Source organism: Elephantulus edwardii, unplaced genomic scaffold (assembly GCF_000299155.1).
Source record: "Elephantulus edwardii isolate Elephantulus edwardi_28Jun2011 unplaced genomic scaffold, EleEdw1.0 scaffold00346, whole genome shotgun sequence".
Taxonomy (NCBI): domain Eukaryota; kingdom Metazoa; phylum Chordata; class Mammalia; order Macroscelidea; family Macroscelididae; genus Elephantulus; species Elephantulus edwardii.
In genome coordinates, this window is record NW_006400096.1 from 950,872 (window position 1) to 970,044 (window position 19,173).

Here is a 19,173-nt window from a genome sequence, read left to right on the forward strand (position 1 = left end):
GTACTGTTCCAGTCATTTTTGGATAATTTTGAACAGGATTTTGCTTGCTTGTGGCATTGGTGATATTGCTCAATAATTTCCACACTCTTTTCGAGTCACCTTTCTTTGGAATGAGAATAAATATGGATCTCTTTCAGTCAGTTTGCCAGGTAGTTGTCCTCCAGATTTCTTGGCATAACCTGGTCAGTGAATATGTCCAGGATAGCATCTTATTGTTGAAATATGTAAATATATATGCCATCAATTTCTGGAGTGGTTTGTTTGTGGGGATTTTTCTTTCTTTTTTTTTTTTCAAATTCCTTCATAGGAGCTTGAACTTCCTCTTTCATCACCATTGCATCTTGATCATATGTTGTTTCATGAAACTTGCAAGGTTAGGACGTCATGTTTGGGAGAGTGGAGAGACAACACAATAGAGGAAGACCCTCAATGAGATGGATTGACTCTGTGACTAGGGTAATGGGGGTAGGTGTGTCAGAGACAATGAGGTTGGCACATCATAGAGCAGGGCTTAGAGCTGCTGTACAGAGGGTTGCTATGAATCGCAAGTGACTCGATGGCACATAACAACACCACTTTTGTTTATTTGGGACTAATGATCCAAGAAACAAATTTTATTACATAAAACAAAAAACACACTAGAAACCTCAGTAATATGTACACAGAACCTTCTAATTGGGGGCTTGGAGAAATTCAGAAAGCTCTAGTGCAATTTATTCAGTATTTGTTTCTCAGAGAGTTGGTCAAATTAGGATAGCCTATATTTGATATGAGAATCCCAGAAAACTTACCTGTACTCATGTGAAACCTACACTTGTACCAGAAAGCAGTCGTCAGAACAAGAGGAAGGAAACACTGCATGGTTCAAAATCAGGAAAGGTGCATATCAGAGATGCACCCTATATCCATAACTTTTCAATCTATACACACAACAGATCATTCAGGAGGCTGGACTTTATGAGGAAGAATGTGGCATCAGGTTTGGAGAAAGACTCATCAACAACCTGCCTTATACAGATGACACAACTCTGTTTGCTGAAACTGAGGAGGACTTGAGGTATTTGCTACAAGATGTCAAGGACTGTAATCTTCAATATGGATTGAAGTTCAACATCAAAAAAACAAAGATTTTTTTTCACCACTGGGAAAATTAGCAGCATCATAATTTCAGCTTGCTTCATTCCACAATCAACACTCTTGGCACTAACAGTCAGGAAATCAAAAGATGAATTGGACTGGGAAAATCTGTTGTCAGGGACCTCCCCACAGTACTCCAACGATGTCAGTCTGGAGACTAAGGTGCACCTGATTCAGGCCATGGTCTTCACAATTACTTGCTATCCTATGCATCAGAGCTCTAGACAGTAACTAAGAATGACAGAAGAATCATCAATGCCTTTGAGTTGTGGTGCTGGGGAAGTTTTGAACATACCACAAACTGCCAAAAGAACAAACAGGTCTGTACTAGAGAGGGTGAAACCAAGTTACTCCTTAGAAGCTAGGATTTTGAAGCTCTGTCTCATACATAGGGCACATGGCCAGGAGGGAGCAGTCCTTGGCGAAGGACATCATGCTTGGAAGGGTGGAGGGACAGCGCAGGAGAGGAAGATCCTGGATGATATTAACTGACTCAGTGACTGGGGTCAGGGAGATAGGTGTGTTGAGACAATGAAATTACCTCAGGTGGGCTGGGAGCCTCCTGTTTAGAGTCAACCAGGACCTCGTGGGCAGGCCTTGTATTTACAAGGCAGTTGGGCACTGACTAAGTCTCTAGTTGGGAGATTCATGTGTGAAGAGGTTGGATTCTGGAGGTACGTTCTCTTGTTTTGGTGAGGGTCTGCTGTGGACTGTTTGGGTTTGTTTTGGTTTTTTATTTTTTGTTGGGCTTTTGTTGTTGTTCACAATCAGGTATGAGTTGATTGATTTTTCCAGTTTAGCTAACAAGAGCTGCAGGCTGGAATCTTCTTGTTTAGAGTCAACAGGACCTGGTGGGTGGGCATTGTCTTTAAAGTCAGTTGGGCCCTTGAGTGTGGTGTTAATTGCGTTTGGGATGAACATTCTTCTAAGTGGTATAGCACTGGTCTGTCAATTTGGTGGACTAAAGTAACTTGGGGTTGCTGTTAAGCTAAATGCTGTGCCACTGATGTATTAAATTTCATAATTATTACCCATCATGGACTTGGTGGAGCTCCCAGAATGAGATAAGCTTGGAAGCAGAAGTGGAGTTCACTTCCTAAACAACATTCCTCTGGAAACTCGATGAATGTGAGAAACGACACAGTTACAGTAAGCTTGGAAGCAGAAGTGGAATTCACTTCCTAAACAATATTCCTCTGGAAACTCTATGAATGTGAGAAACGACACAGTTACAGAACAGGGTTCAGGTCTTTTGTTCATAGGGTTGCAATGAATCATGTTCAACTCAATGGCATTTAACAAGAGGATAGGGCAAGGTTCAGAGCTGTTGTACACAGGGTTGCTATGAGTCACAGGCAACTTGATGGCACATTAACAAATTAGATACTTAAAATAGGTGAGTTTTCATAAATAAAGGATGAACTGTACCTTTTCCCAAAATTTTTATTCAGAGTGGCAAAAAGTGATTCAAACCTAGATCAACATTAGAATTATTTGGGGCACATTTAAAAAGTACCAATCTTGAATCCCCACTCAGGTCAGCTAAAGGAGGATGAGGCCATTTTTGTGTTTGTTTTTTAGTTTTTCTGGTTCTTCTGTTGTTCCATAAAACAACCATCTTTTGGTCATGAATCCATGACTTCGGCAGGGCCCAGCAGAGATGACTTGTCTACGCCACACAGGCTTGCCTTGGAATGACACATTCATGCAGCTGGTCAATTAGTGCTGACAGTAAAGGAGGTGGTGAACTTGAAGCTGAAGGTTGAGGGCCTCCATTCCTCTCCAAAGGGCTGCTTGGCCTTCTATACAGCGTGGTGGCTGCGTTCAAAGAGCAAAATGTAGCCAGAGGGATGGGCATGTTCTCCAAGGCTGCTTCTCATCCAGTCTCAGAACTTCTAGAATATCACTTCTCCCACATTCCACTAGTCAAGAAAGCTAACAAGGTCAATCCAGGTTCAAAGGGAGAAGAATTAGATTCCAGTTCATGGTGAGAGGACAAGCAAAGCATGCATGACTGACTTTGACACCAAACGCCTGCTTTGTAGTCAAGTTTGAGATTCGTGGCTGTAAGCAATGACAGTATTAGTTTCTTCTTGATGCTGTCATGAATTGAAACAAACTTGGTGGTTTTTAAACAGAAACATGTATCCTTTCATTTGTTCTCATTGTTCTGGAAACATGATGTTCAAAATCAGAATGATGGGCCCAGATCCAGGTATCATCAAGGCTGCAATCCCTCTGGAGGCTCTAGGGAAAAATTTGTTCCTCGCCTCTTCTGGCTCTTGGTCCCTCCCAGCACTTCCTGCCTGTGGCTGCATCTTCATACTTCCTTCTCCTGTACCTTCTCATTGCTTGTTTGTGCAGGGCAATGTCCACTCTGCCTCTACCTCTCTCACACAGGGATATACAAGATTGCATGTAGGCCCCACTAAGTGAATCAAGGAAAAGCTCCTCATCTCAAAAAGTCTTTACTCAACATATGTGCAGAGCATGACTTCAAACCAGTCTGGACAGGTTCAGTGATGGTCATATGTGGAGAAATGAGAACGGACTCGGATGTGTAAAATGTGTGTACTGGAAAGAGGGAGTGTATCAGAATAATAACCAGAACAGTACCACGGTGGGCTGAAGCCCTAGGATGGGAGATTTTGAATGAGTGCAATGAGTTCTTTTAAAACCCTAATTTGGGGTTTTGGAACCCAGCACAAATTCACAATGACAGCTGGCTGTCATTTTGTAACAGGTACTAGCTGTCTCCACTTTGGCCAGTCAGGAGATTTGATCGCCATGACACAGATCTGCTGCCCTGGTTTTCTAAGACTGAGGCTTTACAAGTTCCTAGCTGGGGGTCAACCCCAAATCTTTTCATTCCAGTTATTGTTCCAACACATCCACATTTTACAGATGCAAAATCTGCACTGGCTTCACTTCATTGGCCATACCTGAACTGGGAAGAGGTGGTTCAACACTCAACAGGACAGACCCTTTTTCCAAATAGAGTAAGTAACCCTTAGAGGCTGCAGCCTCTTCTGGAAAACCCTCCGGCAGGTTTCTGCGAGGCTGTACGTCACATTGGAGGAGACAGCCCATTTCTCTCCTGAGACGCTGCTGCTAGATTCGAGACACAGCTTTTGGATGAGCAGCAAACTTGCCAAGGCTACGTCACCAGATCCCCACCCTCAGAGCTGGTAACTTTGGGTAGAAGCATGAGTCTGTCTACTACAGTAACAAAAAATGGGTATTTGAGTACCGGACTCTGTTATTATGGATCAGGGAAGGTATAAGGACTGAAGTGAGCAAACCACTGCGATGTGTAGCATAGAATTGGGTACATCTCCAGCCCAGTGAAGTGTCACTGACTTTCGTATTTCCAACTTTTATCTAGATATTTCACCCATTATTTAAAAACAAAGCAAGACAAAATAGTTTTACAGAGATACAGTTTCTATTTCTCTTAATAAGTTATAATCTGGCATTGTTTTCATGGGTAGTTGGAAGATTTTTCAAATGTATTTCATAGACTTTAAAAACCAGGAGTGAGAACAAATTCCGAGAAATCCCCTAATACTACTAAAATAATAGAGATGCAACTGATGCAAATTCTTCTCTTCCCCAAAACACACAGAACTTTAGGCACAGTTATCATAAAGTCAGTTTAGAACTGATCACCTATAAGTTCATGGCACCTTAAATCACTATGTATGCATGCCAAAACACTTGTAACTCAGGGACTAGTACCTTAAACTCTAAGAACACCACTTAAAGCTTAATTAAGTAATCGATTGATGTTAAATTGTTTACAGTAAAGAAATTTAATACATAAAACACACATTATTGTATGTACAACACCAAGTTATAACAACTCTCTCTCCCTCCCCTTAAAGGTTCAACTTTAAATCAGAATGAACAAACAGAATGGGCGCCTCATTGAAAAAATTTCAGGCCAGAGGAGTCTACCAGTGATGTAGTGCATCTGTCTACTGCTTTATCAGCACAGAGGTTACCTTTGTGGTTCCACAATGATAACTCCCTTTTAGAGAGCATCTATATGCCTTACAGAGGGCATGGGGCATCTGGCATCCAGGACACAGAAACAAGGCACCAGAGATGGCAATTGTTGTTGTTCAGGGCCTGTCAAGTCTACTCGGCGTCATAGTGACCCTGAGAACAACAGTCGGAACCTTGCACCATCTTCATGATCTCTGACATGTCCATCATTCGGCACAACCCAAGCAGTTCTACAACTTCACCTCAAGACATCTGCACCAACTCAGACTTCCCAAAGGAGTTACTCCAAAGTCTGGGGTGACCTCAATCACAGTACTGACTGATGGTCATTAAACTGAGGTTGAAAAGCAAATTCTAATGCATTCTCTTTTTTTTTTTCTTTCCTTCTTTCTCTCTCTCTCTCTGTAAAGATCAGATTATGAACCTGCTCCTTTTAAATGTGTATAAACTTAAGTAACTATTCCTTACTTATATAAACTTGTAAGAATTTCCATTTTGTTCTTCTCTTACTGGATGGAGAAAAGTCCACACAGCTCACTCCCCATTTTCCCCTTAGATAAATTGTTTCTTTATAGGGAAGGTAACATGAAGGGTCATGCAGATAACACTGCCACCATCAATCATCACAGGACACAGGATCCTAGGTGACAATGCCAACTCCCATTCAGAACCATTCAGAAAAGAACATAAAAGACTATAATTCTTGGACTTTCAACTTCCCCTTCCAGGCCCCATGCTATTCAAACAGATCTCATTGGCTACTCAGAGGTCTACCCGGGAACAAGAAGATGCCAGTTGCTTTATATGCTATTTGGATTTTTAATTCTCCCATGCAGTATTTCATGTTCCCATCTACCTTGAAGGAGAAATTGCTGAATTTTATTTCACAGCTGTAATTTCCAATTCCAAACTAAGTTTATTTAACTGCCATGTTTGACCAACTGGTAAAATCCATCCCTTCTTATATGACATATTAACTGATGCTGTCAGTACTAACATAATACTTAACTGAATAATACACTTCCCATAATAAGTAAAGTGGGTAGACCTAGCTTTATAACAAGGATAGCTGACTTAAATATGAAAAGCAAAGTCTATAAATTTATAAATTTACATTTAACATGAGTGTAGACAAAGCTGCTTTCATGCAAATCAAGTTGAAAGCATTTATCGACATCTTTTAACATTTACACAAACCTAGTATGAGTGTCAATCACAAAAAGACAGGACAAATTCTAAAGAATCTAGTAAGATTTCATACTCAATTTCCTTAAATTTTAGGTTTCTGTAAATGGAAATGTCAAACTATGTATTTATTTATATAGCACATACACAAAGATGCTACTTATATGAGACTGTTGATAAAGAATGAAGTTGTGCTGCTCATAAAAAAAAAAAACTGTATCAGAACATTTGAGAACCAATATACATTTTGAGTAACAGTGTTTATGTATCTTTATTTTTTAATTCCTCCCATGAGGAAAAAAATAGGTTGTTCCTCCCAAATATGAGAATTAATCAATGCCAATTACAATTAAGTCAACTTACCTCTGTCCCAAGGGAAGAGAGCCCAGTGGCTCCTCCCAAACACATCAAGGCTGACGCTAACAGTTTAATTGCCACAAGTTATCTAAGCTGTGGCTACTAACGGCAGCCTTGCATGAATCCCGTTATTTCTGTCCATCTTATCCACCCTCTGTCCCAAATGCTGAGAAAAGGACACTAGTTCATACCCATCCTTTTTGTAAAACTCCAGCATCATGTTGTCCGTGGCCACGCTGAGGGGCCGGCGTGCCTGCTCAGGCTGGCGCCGGTCAGCAGGGTCCATGTCGGGGGAGGGCATTGAGCTGTAGTTGGCATTATGGTTCACGTGAACTGGACTCCCATAGTTCCCTGTAATGTTGAATTCTATCTCTGTGGGGGAAAGAAAATGCGGGTACATCATCTCCTCCTGGTCTCTCTCTGGACAAGAGAAGGAGGAGTACAAAGTACTTCTCCTTCATACTCTACGTTTAGAAAGCTCTGCCTCATGGTTCAACATTAGGAACTGTATTATTGTAATTCGCCTTCATCATAAATTCATCTTATGAACATGCTTAAGGAGAAACACAGGTGATTAATTTGCTAGGCATTTGATAAGGAAATTTTCATTTATGATCTAAAAAAATTAAATGTTACAAAAGAAGAACACATGAGTACTTATCAAATTATCAAAAAAGGACTCTACTGCAAACTTCAGGGAGCTCTGGTGGCCAGGCGGCAAGAAGCAGCACTCCAATCGCAAAGGCATGCAGTTTGAGGCCACCAGCTGCTCCGCATGAGAAGGATGGGCAATCTCCTCTCGTACGATTAACTGCCTCTGAAAACCCACCAGCGCATCAGCTATGGGTCAGATTCCGACTGTGCGGTACACAACAACAACAACTGCAAGCTTCATGCTTATGAGTAAACACCAGAGCAGTCTTTTTTTTTTTTTTAAATTTAGGTTGTTTATTTTTCATTTCAATGAACATCTACAGAGATTCTGGAATTCCATTCATTCATTGTTGCACCCTTCTCCCTGCACAAACCCCTCCCCCCCCCCGTTTGCTCCTCTCCTTGAAAAGCAAAAGAAAAACTCCCTCATTGGTACACAATCCCCCCCGCACCTCCCCAAACCCCACCCCTACCCCCAAATATAATCCACTCTGCAACCCTCATTGCATACTCCTACGATAAAAACAATGCCCTAAAATATAATACTTTTAGACTATTCTCTCCCCCATAGACTTCAATGCCGTAAACATATTTCATCCAGTTTTTCTCAGTCTTACCCCACCCCAATGCCAGCCTCATTCTACAACAGTGGCACCATATAGCATTTGTCCCTTTGTGACTGAGATACCTCACTCAGCATAATGTCCTCCAGAGTAGTCTTAAAGCAAAACAGCAATGCCCATTTTCACTGATGTCACTTAACACTGTTTGAGAAATGCTAGCCAATGCAATTAGTCACAAAAGAGGCAACACTATTATATGTAGATGATGACACCATCTTTCTGAAAAATCAAAAAAATGTAGGAATTGCTAGGTACCATGGAGCTGACTCTGACTCACAGCAACCCAATTTACAAGAGATTGAAATGCGCTGCTCATTCCTACACCATTTCACGGTCTCTGCTGTCCCCAAGGTCACTGTGTTAACATCTTCTTGAAGGTCTTCCTCCTTTTCACTGGCCCTCTCCTGATAACATGCCCAAAGTATGTGAGAGTAAGTCCCATCATCTTTGCTCCTAAGAGATACAGAGAAATACTCACCCCCTCCTCAGTCTATCTGTAAAGAAAATTAATTAACTCACCACAGAACCTACAGAATCACTGCCTTCAATGCTTATCTTTTTCACTTATCTTGATTTCTAACATTCATTCAATTTTGTATCATCAGTAGAGGTCTTGAGAAATCAGGACTTCAAACATACTCCAATGTCAAGACAGTACTGATCAATTATTTCTCATCTACAAAGCACTCAGTCATTAGCAGTTGATCTTCACAAGGATTAATGATTTGCCACAGCAAAAAAGCATTATTCCTAATGTTAACTAAACATAAGGCATGGAACTAGCTGTTGCTTTGTTTTGTTTTTAAAAAACACACTCAGATCTTAGTAGTAGTAACTGCTGTGTCTTCCAAGATGTCCTGGCTGAGAAGCGTTATCTGAGGACCACGGGGCTTCCACGACTCACAGCACTGCTGAACTCCCTCTCAGGGAGCTGCCTTTAGAGATTTCTTTTCAATCAGGTGCAAAACTGAACCTCACTTACTTTGAGTGCCACCTTTCTACACTGGGGAGCAAGCCAGAGGACACAACCCCAGAGAAGCAAAAGGAATGTCCCCAGATGATATGTAAAGGCCTCATCCATTACAGGCCTCTGCCTCTTTCTGAATTTATAAAGAGTTCAGGCCAAAGAATCTCTCTTCCCATCTTAACACCAATATTTATGGATCTGAAGCATACCACGGTGTGCAATATGGGAAAGGTAAAATCCACGGATATGGTTATGCAAGTTGGAAACAGGACAGAACTACCCCTGGATGCATTAGGAGATTGCCAGGAATCTAACCCCTTACCTGAGCTGTGATGTGGTGGGGTGTGGGGGTATAGGGGTTGTGGATGTGGATGTGTGTTAGAGAGGGAAAGAAGGGATTGCAAATAACAATCTCTGGGCAGTGTCGTTTCATTTTTAAGGCTCAGAACTCACAGCGACACTCTTGCTCTTCCCTGGCCCCTGTCCCCACAGCCCCAACTCTCTCGCCCCCACACCTGGATGTCACGACGTACCCCCAGGGAAGAACCAGTCCGCATGCTGGATGATGGGCTCGATGATTCCGACGATCTGTAGGGACACTGTGGTCATCATCTCTGTGATGTTCCTGCAATGCACAGAGCAAGGGGGCAGAGGCCGATAAGGTCACGAGCTGAGGCCGGACCCAGGCACCGGGCCTCCGGCCACAGGGTCCCAGAAGGGGGTCCTGGACTGCAGCATTGCAGACTGAGGTTCCAGAGCAAGCTGTCTCTTGGAAAGTTATTCTGAACTTCTTTCCCCATCTATAGAATCAGGGTCACCACTATTACTCCAACTACAGAATGTGCATGAACTCTGTAAGTGGTGCCCCTACTGAGAAATTAAATAAATCATGTGCTTTAAATTGCAAGCACGAGGCACAGTCAATGTGAAATCCAAGACCTATGCTTGTTCTCTGGGTGCAGCCAGCCCTCTCCCTGTCTGAATCCTGGTGAATACAGAATGTCATAAATGTTCTGGCCCCGATAAAAACTCAGAGAAGACTATCACTCTCCTCTGTGACTCTGAGCATATAACAACAACAACAACAAAAAAGGCCTGCACAAAAATCCTGCGCCCCTCCTAGGCTGAAAAGCAAGTGGGCTGAGACAGAAAAATGCCTTCAAAAACCCCAAGTTCACAGGGCTGGTCTGCAGCCCTGTGGTCCCGCCATGCTGTCCACCTGATCACCACGGTCAGGCCTGCACCGTGCACACGGTACTCACCCTTCTGCTTGTGGCCACAGGAGGTTGGGTCCTAAGACAATTGCCATGTTACTGGGAGTCATCTTGTTTATATCTTGGTATTCTGACAGCTTGGATAAAAATTTGATCAAGTATCTGAAAGGAAATTAAAAGTTGTACATTTAACTGGGACTCAGTATCAGCCGTGTACCCCATGGCTGGTATAAACTTGGCTTTGGGAGCACATCATATGGATAGCTTGAATCAGACAAGCTGTAGCATAATGAAGGTACCTGCTGTGTTAGGAAATGGGGACGTTGTACTCTCTTTGCAGAAACAGAAACCCCAATCTCACTCGGTTGGAAGTCAGCATTTGCTTCAACTGACTCGGGTCAGGAAAATTCCTCATCTTTTCCTTTTGACTCTGTACATAATTACCTCAACCCTCTTTCTCTCTTCTAATCTCACTGGTCCGAGGGGGGAAGATGGAAAGATGCACAATCCCCTCCCATCTGAGGTACAGACTCCAACGAATCACTACAGGCCAGCTACGGGCCGGATCCAATTTAATCATAATGTATTTCATTTGCGTTGTTCAAATCCCCATTAACTGCTACCTGGACTGTATGCTCAGATGACAAGCAAAGTGTCTCAGCATCACCGGATCCACAATTAATGCCCGTGGGAACAGCACTGAGAAATCACATGATGCTAATGCACTGGGGAAATCAAGCCAATATCCTCTTTAAAGTATATAAAGCAACGACATGGAAAGACCTTTCACAGAGGAAGGTATTTGGATGGCCAACAGACACATGAAGAAATGCTCAAAATCACTGGCAATTAAGAGAGATGCAAATCAAAACCACAAAGAGATATGCAGGTAGCAGTGGCAAAGTTTAACAGGATAGCAATTAATAAATGTTGGAGATGATGTGGGGAGATAGGAAAATGATACAACCACTATAGAAGGCAGTTTGACGTTTCCTCAGAAACCTGAACACAGAAATTCCACTATGACCCAGATAGTTTATATCCCAACCAGTGGACTAAGAAAAACGAGACCTGCGGCACAAACGGAGACCTGTACACCAATGTTTAGAACAATGTTATTTACCATTGCAAGAACATGGAAATAGCCCAAATGTCCAACCACAGTTGAATGGATTGAGAAAATTAGAGTCCATTCACATGGTGAAATACTACAAAGCATGCAGGAGCAATGAGTTTGTAAATCACTACCTAACTTGGGAGGCACTGGAGAGCATTATGCTAAGTGAACTAACTCAGTCCCATTAAGGACAAATACTGTATAAAACCATTACTGTAGAAATAGATAACTAGTAAAACATTTATGAGAATCTAAGGGGGGAGGCATGGTGCAGAGGAGTGAGGATGGGCAGGGTCGGCGTAATAATAGGGTCACACAATTTGATAGGTGGAAGGAGGAGTAGGTTAAGGAAATGGGAAAGATTCAGTGTGAAAAACAATGTACATGATCTTTGTAAGTAAGCTAGCATAAAATAAACAATTTATATTAAAAATAAATTAAGCGTTATAAAGTGCAGATGGCACCCTGAAGAGGCCGGATCCCGGTGGTGTAGTCCACAGACAGTTAATGCTACTAAACCCAAGGCTGCCTCTGTCTGGTGGACGGGACCCACCAGCACCTCCTTGAGGGGAAAAAAAGACAAGTTTGTCTCCTCCCAGGCAATTTATAGCATTAGCAACCCACTGCAGAGTCGGCTCTGAGTTAGGACCAGCTGGACGGCAACGAGAGGAGAGGGAGGTGATCCATGGAGGACTAAGATGCACCTGACACAAGCCATGGACACATGCCCTGGTAGCCTCAATGTCCACGGACAAGCTGAATAATTAGTCAGGGAGACAAAAGAAGAATTGATGTCTTTGAATTATGGTAATGTCTAAGAACACTGACTATACCACAGCCTCCCAGAACAAACAAGTCTCAGAAGAAGTGCAGCCAGAATGCTCCTTAGATCGGAGGATGGCAAGACGCAGTCTTACATACTTGGGAGTGTTATCAGCAGGGGTCAATCCCTGGTGAAGGAAAACACGCTTAGTCAAGTAGGAGAAAGCAGAGAAGAGGAAGATCCTCAAGGGGATGGACTCAAACGGCGACTGCAACAATGGGCTCGAACATGACAATGACTGTGAGGATGCTGCAAAATTACGCAGTGTTTCCCTCTGCTCTACATGTGGTTGTTATCAGCTGAAACTGATTCCACAGCACAACGACAACAACCACCGATAATAACAGCCACAGTGGAGCTTTCTGAAGAAAGTCAATGAAGAACAGTTAAACCCAGAGCTTCCACATGAGCCAAAAATTTCACACCAAGGTAAATACTCAAGACCACTGCCACTGAGCTGAAACTGACTCAGTGCTCGAAATGACTTGGAGCTGACACTACAGTGGCATTTCAGAGGCTGAGAATCACACAGGAGGTGACTGCCCACTGCTCTCCTGCAGAGCAGCTGGTGGATTCAAACTGAGCCTTTGGGTTGAAAGCATAACTTCTACCCACTAGACCACCGAGATAAATCATAAGCCCACATAACAATGTCTTATAGAATTTTTCATTAGAGTAAAATAGATGGGAATAATCCAAATATCTATCTACTTATGAATGAACAAAATGAAGAGTGGTAGGCACACATAATAAAGGAATATTACTTGACTATATAAATGAAGGAAGTTAACATACACACTGCACAGGCTGACTGAATCTTAAATATATTACACTGGGCAAAAAGAAGGTAGATCAAAAAGGCCACATATCATATGATTTCATTTAGATAAAATGTCAAGAATAAACAAATCCACAGAGATAGCAAAGTAATGAGGAAGAAGGTAGGGATGAAAGAAAACCGTCAACAGAGTTGCTTTTAATGGTGAGCAAATGTTCTAAAAATAGATAGTGATGCTTGCATAATACAGTTTTCAGTGTGAATACATGGAAAACTATTACATTAGATATTTAAAAGAGTAACTTTTTTCTTTTTTTTATTAATCTTAATGAAAGAGTACAGAGACTTAGGGTTTCCAATCATTCATTGTTGCACTTTTCTCCCTGCCCACCCCCTCGCCCCAATTCACTCTTCTCCTTGAAAAGTAAAAAAAACCCCAACTCTTTCATTGTTTTGCAATCCCTCCCCCCAAGTCCACTCCACTGTTCAGCCTTCATTCTGAACTCCTGTCATGATAATACTACTCAATCATATATCCCCTTTAAACAGTTTTCTCACTCACCTGTTTCAATGCAGTATACATCATTCCTCTCCTCCTTCTCTGTCTTCCCTCAACCCTGATGTCAGTCTCGTTTTACAACAGTGGCCCTATGCAATATTTGTCCTTTTGTGACTGAGACATTTTACTCAGCATAATGTCCTCCAGGGTCATCTATTTTGCATAATCTTTCATGAGTTCCTTGTTTTTCAATGCTGCATAGTATTTTATTGTGTGCATATACCAGAGCTTCTCTATCCATTGGTTTGTTGATGGGCACTTAAGATTGTTTCCAGCTCTTTGCTATTGCAAAGAAAAGCTGCAATAAACATGAGTGTGCATATATCTGCTTGGGTGGCGGATATGGTTTCTTTAGGGTAAGTTCCCAGTAGGGGAATCGCTGGGTCAAATGGTATTTCTATTTGCAACTTTTTGAAAAAGTGCCATACAGCCTTCCATAGCAGTTGCAACATTTTATACTCCCACCAACAGTGAATAGGTTTCCAGTTTCTCTGCAACCTCGCCAGCATGTTGTTTGCTGTTCTGTTAAATTTTGCTATTCTTACTGGGGTGAGATGATATCTCATAGTTGTTTAAAACAGTAACTTTTATGGTCACCCTATCATTATGGAACCAACTCACAGATGACCCTCCACTGGTCTCTAAAGCAGTAAATTGTGAGAGGAGACTGTTCATTTTCTCCCTTGTTCTTGCTAGTGGATTCAAACTCACAGGCACTGCCTTTGAATTAGCAGCACAAATCTCTATGAATTTCACCACCTGAGCTCCCTAAACTTTATGCGTTAATGATACTGTATTAAAGATGTGACTAAAACCCATATTTTTATTGTTATTAGTGCTGACTACAACTCACGGTGAGCTTATGCACAACAGAACTGACCATGCCCTGTGTTGAGCCAAGGCCACCACCCCTGCCTTGTTCTGGCATGCTACTGTAACTGCTAGAGCAGTCTTTCTTTTTGAGGATCTTCTTATCTTTTGCTTATAAGATGATAAGGGTCTGAAACCTACAGCGTCCCTTTTCAGCAGGAAGTAGCTAAGAGAATACGCCATCCCCTTTTCCTTATGAATCAGGGTGAAGTCTCTCTCAGGGAGGAGTGATAGGGAATGGCAAAGGACACACTGACAAAGGAGATTAATCAGAACTGGCTTGGACAAGCACTGTGGCAATGCGACAATTAAAACAGACTTTCAAGGGGGGGGAGAGGAACGAATTGGCGGGGAGGGTAGAGAAAATAGCGCAACAATGAATGAATGGAAACCCAAAATCTCTGTAAATGTTCATTAAAATTAATAATTTTTTTTTAAAAAAAGACCTCTTGCTGATAGGCAAAAGATAAGAAGACTCTTTCCCAGTGTGATGTATTTTTCCAAGGACTGTCTTATCAATCTATATGCAGAAGGGATCATTCCGGAGGCTGGACTTTATAAGAAGGAATGTGGCATCAGGACTGGAGGAAAACTCATCAACAATCTGCATTATACAGATAATACCACCTTGCTTGCTGAAACTGAGGTGGATCTGAAGCATTTCCTGCAGAAGGTCAAGGACGGTAGCCTTCAATATGGAGTGAAGCTCAACATCAAGAAGACAAAGATTCTCACCACTGGGCTAACTGGCAGCACCATGACAGAGGGAAAAGAGATAAGAGATTGTTAACAATTCCAACTTGCTTGGATCCACAGTCAACAAGCTTGGCACCAGCAGTCAGAAAATCAAAAGACAAATTGCATTAGGAAAATCTGCTGTCAGGGACCTCTTCAGAGTGCTGAAGAGCAATGATGTCAGGCTAGAGACTAAGGTGAGCCTGGTCCAGGCCACAATTTTTGCAATTCCTTGCTATACATCAGAGCTGGACAATGACTAAGGATGATATAAGAAGAATCAGTGCCTTTGAGTTGTGGTGCTGGAGAAGAGTCTTAAGCATACCACAGACTGCCAAGAGGATGAAACCACGTTTCTTCTTGGAAGTAAGGATTCTAAAGCTCTGTCTCACAAGCTTTGGGCATATTGCCAGGAGGGACCAGTCCTTGGCAAAGATCATCAAGCTTGGAAGGGTGGAGGGACAGCACAGAAGACGATAACCCTGGATGAGATGGACTGACACAGTAACAGGGGTAATGGAGTTAGGTGTGTCCGAGACAGTGAGATTGGTTCAGGATACAGCAAGGTTCAGAGCTATCATGCATTAGGTCCCTATGAGTTGCAGGCAAACCAGCAGCATAGAACACCATCATCACCAAACAAATATTTATATAAATATATTTGGACATATACATGCATTTTAGATATATTTTGCATACATATATGAATAGAAATTATATTTATGCATGTTATTAAATAAGCATATCTAACACATGCATGCATATGTACATACATGTGCATATATATTTGCATATAAATATAAATATAATATGTTGTTGCTGTTGTTATGTGCCATCAAGTCACCTGCGCCTCAACAGCCCTAAACCCTGCCCTATCCTGTGCCAATCTCACTCTCTGATATACTAACCCCATAACCCCAGTCACTGAATCAATATAATAGATAATATATAGGAATGAATGAAGAGATTATACACAAAGCAACAGCTGTGACTAGGCAGGGACATGTGTTTTTCCAGGCACTAGCACTTATGAAATGTCATTATCATGACAGAAGAAGACTTGATGACGCCTCTGAATTGGTGCTGGAGAGGAGTACTGAGTATCTCATGGACCACCAAAAGAACAAATAAGTCAGTTTTGGAGGAAGGGTAACCAGGGTGCATCCCAGAAGCAAGGACAGTGAAACTTCACGTTACATACTTTGGGGCACTCTCTCATGAGAGAAAGGACAAAATCCTGGGAGAGGTGGAGGGTCAGGGAAAGCGAGGAAGACAATGAACAAGAGGGGCAGACACAGCGGCTGTAATGGTGGGCCTGAGTGTAGGAGAGATGGTCCAGAAGACAGGTTAGGGCATGATTTAGATCTGTGTTCACTGAGTCTCTGTGAGCTGTCGTCAGCTGGATGGCACCTAACGAGAAGCCTACTTCACTTGGATCACAGTGATGTGCATGCAGAGTGTCCCTTAAAAGCAAAGATGGTGAGGCTTCACCTCACATTGTCTGGATTCTGGAGGAGCCACTCCCCGAAGAAGAAGAAAAACAACGTGCTCAATAAAGAGAAGGTAAATGGGGTCAGGGAAGAGGAAGACTGTCAACAAGAAAGACTGGCACCGTGGCTGCCACACGAGATGCACGCAGGGATTGTGAGGATGGCACGAGAGGGAGCATTTCATCTCCTTGTACACAGTGTTCCTGCGACTCACACCTAACTTGACAGCATCCAAGAACAACAATCAAATCATACAATATTTACCCTTTTTGTATCTGACTTAGTTCATCCAGTGTGCTTTCAAGGCGAGTCCATGTAGAATATATCAAGACTTCTCTTTGTGACTGAATAATAATCCGTGGCATGTAAACCATCTTTGTGTCTTTCTCTGACACGTGGATGTTTCTCCCTTCTGGCTATTTTGAGTATTGTTGCAATGAATGTTGATGGACCAGTACCCATTTGAATCCTTGCTTTCCATTCCTCTATTTTTATGTGCTCTTGGGGTTTTTAACAACAAAACAGAAATAATGGGGCAAATAGCAGCAGGAGCTGAGCTGAAATATGCATTGCAAAGAAGCAACCTGGGAGAAGTGGCAGGGCAGGGCTGCAAGCCTTGCTGGCAAGACAGAGTAAGAAGGAAGAAGTGTGAAGTACTGAGTAGTAGGGTAAAGGGCTGACTGACACAGTGATGAAGAGTACAGCCCCGGGTTAGCAAGAAAAGAGATGCAGACACAGGGAAAACAGCGAGCTCTTGTGGATGCTGGAAAACAAGATGTCCTTACAGGGTCTTCTTCCAGGGGAAGAGGCTCTAGGGCAGCTCTGTCGCCTGTGGCCAGCTTCCTCCAGGTGCCCACTGATATTTACCTTTGCTGTAAACTTTCAGTCTTTTAAGGATCACTAGACTATTCTTCTTTGCTCTTAACCAAAGACATGAACTGTCAATGGTTAGTTACTAAATGAAACTAGACCTGTTGATATGGAGTTGCTTCTGAACAATGGGGTCCCAGTTAACAGAACTGCTCCACGGGGATTTCCTGGTTGTAATATTTTTTTTCTTTCTTTGTTTTCATCTTTTTTAAAAAATTTTTTATTTTAATGAAATTTTACAGAGACTTTGGATTTCCATTCATTCATTGTTGTATACTTTCCTCCTTGCTCACCCTTCCCCTCCAGTTTTCTCTTTGAAAAGTAAAAAAAACAAAACACCTACAACAATTATTTCAATCCGCCCCCCAAGTCTACCCCACCATGCAGTTTTCATTCTGGACTCTTGTCAGGACAATAATACCTAATCACATACCCCTTTTAAACAGTTCTCTCCCTCATCTGTTTCAATATAGTATAAATTATTTATCTCCTTTTAGTTTCCCCACCCCCAAACTCAGTAGTCAGTCCTGCTTTACAACAGTGGTACTATGCAGTATTTGTCCTTTTGTGATTGAGATATTTCACTCAGCATAATGCCCTCCAGGGTCACCCATTTTGAATAATATTGCATGAGTCCCTTGTTTTTCAATGCAGCATAGTATTCCATTGTGTGAATATACCACAGTTTCTCTATCCACTTATTTTTGATGGGTATTGGGTTATTTCCAACTCTTTGCTATTGTGAACAAAGCTGTGATAAACATGGGTATGCATATATCTGCTTGGGTGGTAGTTATGGTTTATTTAGGGTTTATTCCCAGTAGTGAAATTACTGGGTCAAATTGTATTTCTATTTCCAACTTTTTAAGAAAGTGCCATACTGCCTTCCATAGTGGTTGCACCATTTTACACTCCCACCAATTGTGAATAAGGGTTCCAGTTTCTCCACAACCTTGCCAGCATTTGTTGTTTGCTGTTCAGTTAAATTTTGCTATTCTTACTGGGATGAGATGGTATCTCACATTTGTTTTGATTTACATCTCTCTTAGAGCTAGGGATTTTGAACATTTCTTCATGTGCTTGTTCACCACCTGACTATCGTCTCAGTTAAGTGGGGAATCAACAGCCTTTTTAACAAATGGTGCTGGCAAAATTGGAAAACTATCTGTAGAAAACTCATGCAATATCCACACCTCACTCCAGACACAAAAATCAACTCAAAGTCAATCAAAGAACCAAGGACTATAAATTTCGTTAGAGAAAAGCTTGGAAGAACTGTAGAAGCCCTAATCCATGACATAAACAGTCTTCCAAACATCCTGAAAAACCTACAACCAGGAGAGGATGAAATAGATGAATGGGACCTTCTAAGAATACAATCTCTATGCACATCCAAAAACTTCTCCAACAAGGTGAAAAAGGAAGCCACAGACTGGGAAAAAATATTTGGTAATGACATGTCTGGTGAGGAACTTATATCTAGAATTTATAACAACACAACAATAAAATAAACAATCCAATTGCAAAACTGGTTGTAATCTTAACAGAAGCAAAGCTCCAGGTGTAGTTTCCAACGTGCCTTTGCAGAGGTTCAAACCATCCTTCTCTCAGCTCGTATGTGTTGTTGCTGTTATGTGCTATTGAGTGGCTTGCGACCATAGCAACACTATCTACAACAGCCCTGATACCTGCTCTATCCTGTGCTAACTTTATTGACTCCGACACATCTAACCTCATTACCTCAGTCACTGTATCAATCCATCTCATCAAGGGTCTCCCTCTCCTT

General features: G+C 42.0%; 1 protein-coding gene across 2 annotated transcripts in view; it reads right to left on the reverse strand.

Annotated features, from left to right (window-relative positions):
• The window catches only part of ARHGAP44 (Rho GTPase activating protein 44), a 229,362-nt gene that overhangs the window by 21,558 nt on the left and 188,631 nt on the right, over positions 1-19,173 (reverse strand). For both annotated transcript variants that reach the window (XM_006901807.1, XM_006901806.1), the window contains exons 14-16: positions 10,194-10,307; positions 9,465-9,556; positions 6,879-7,059 (exon numbers count right to left, since the gene is read on the reverse strand). In XM_006901807.1, coding sequence (XP_006901869.1) covers positions 6,879-7,059; positions 9,465-9,556; positions 10,194-10,307 — 387 coding nt within the window. The remainder of the gene's footprint in view (positions 1-6,878; positions 7,060-9,464; positions 9,557-10,193; positions 10,308-19,173) is intronic.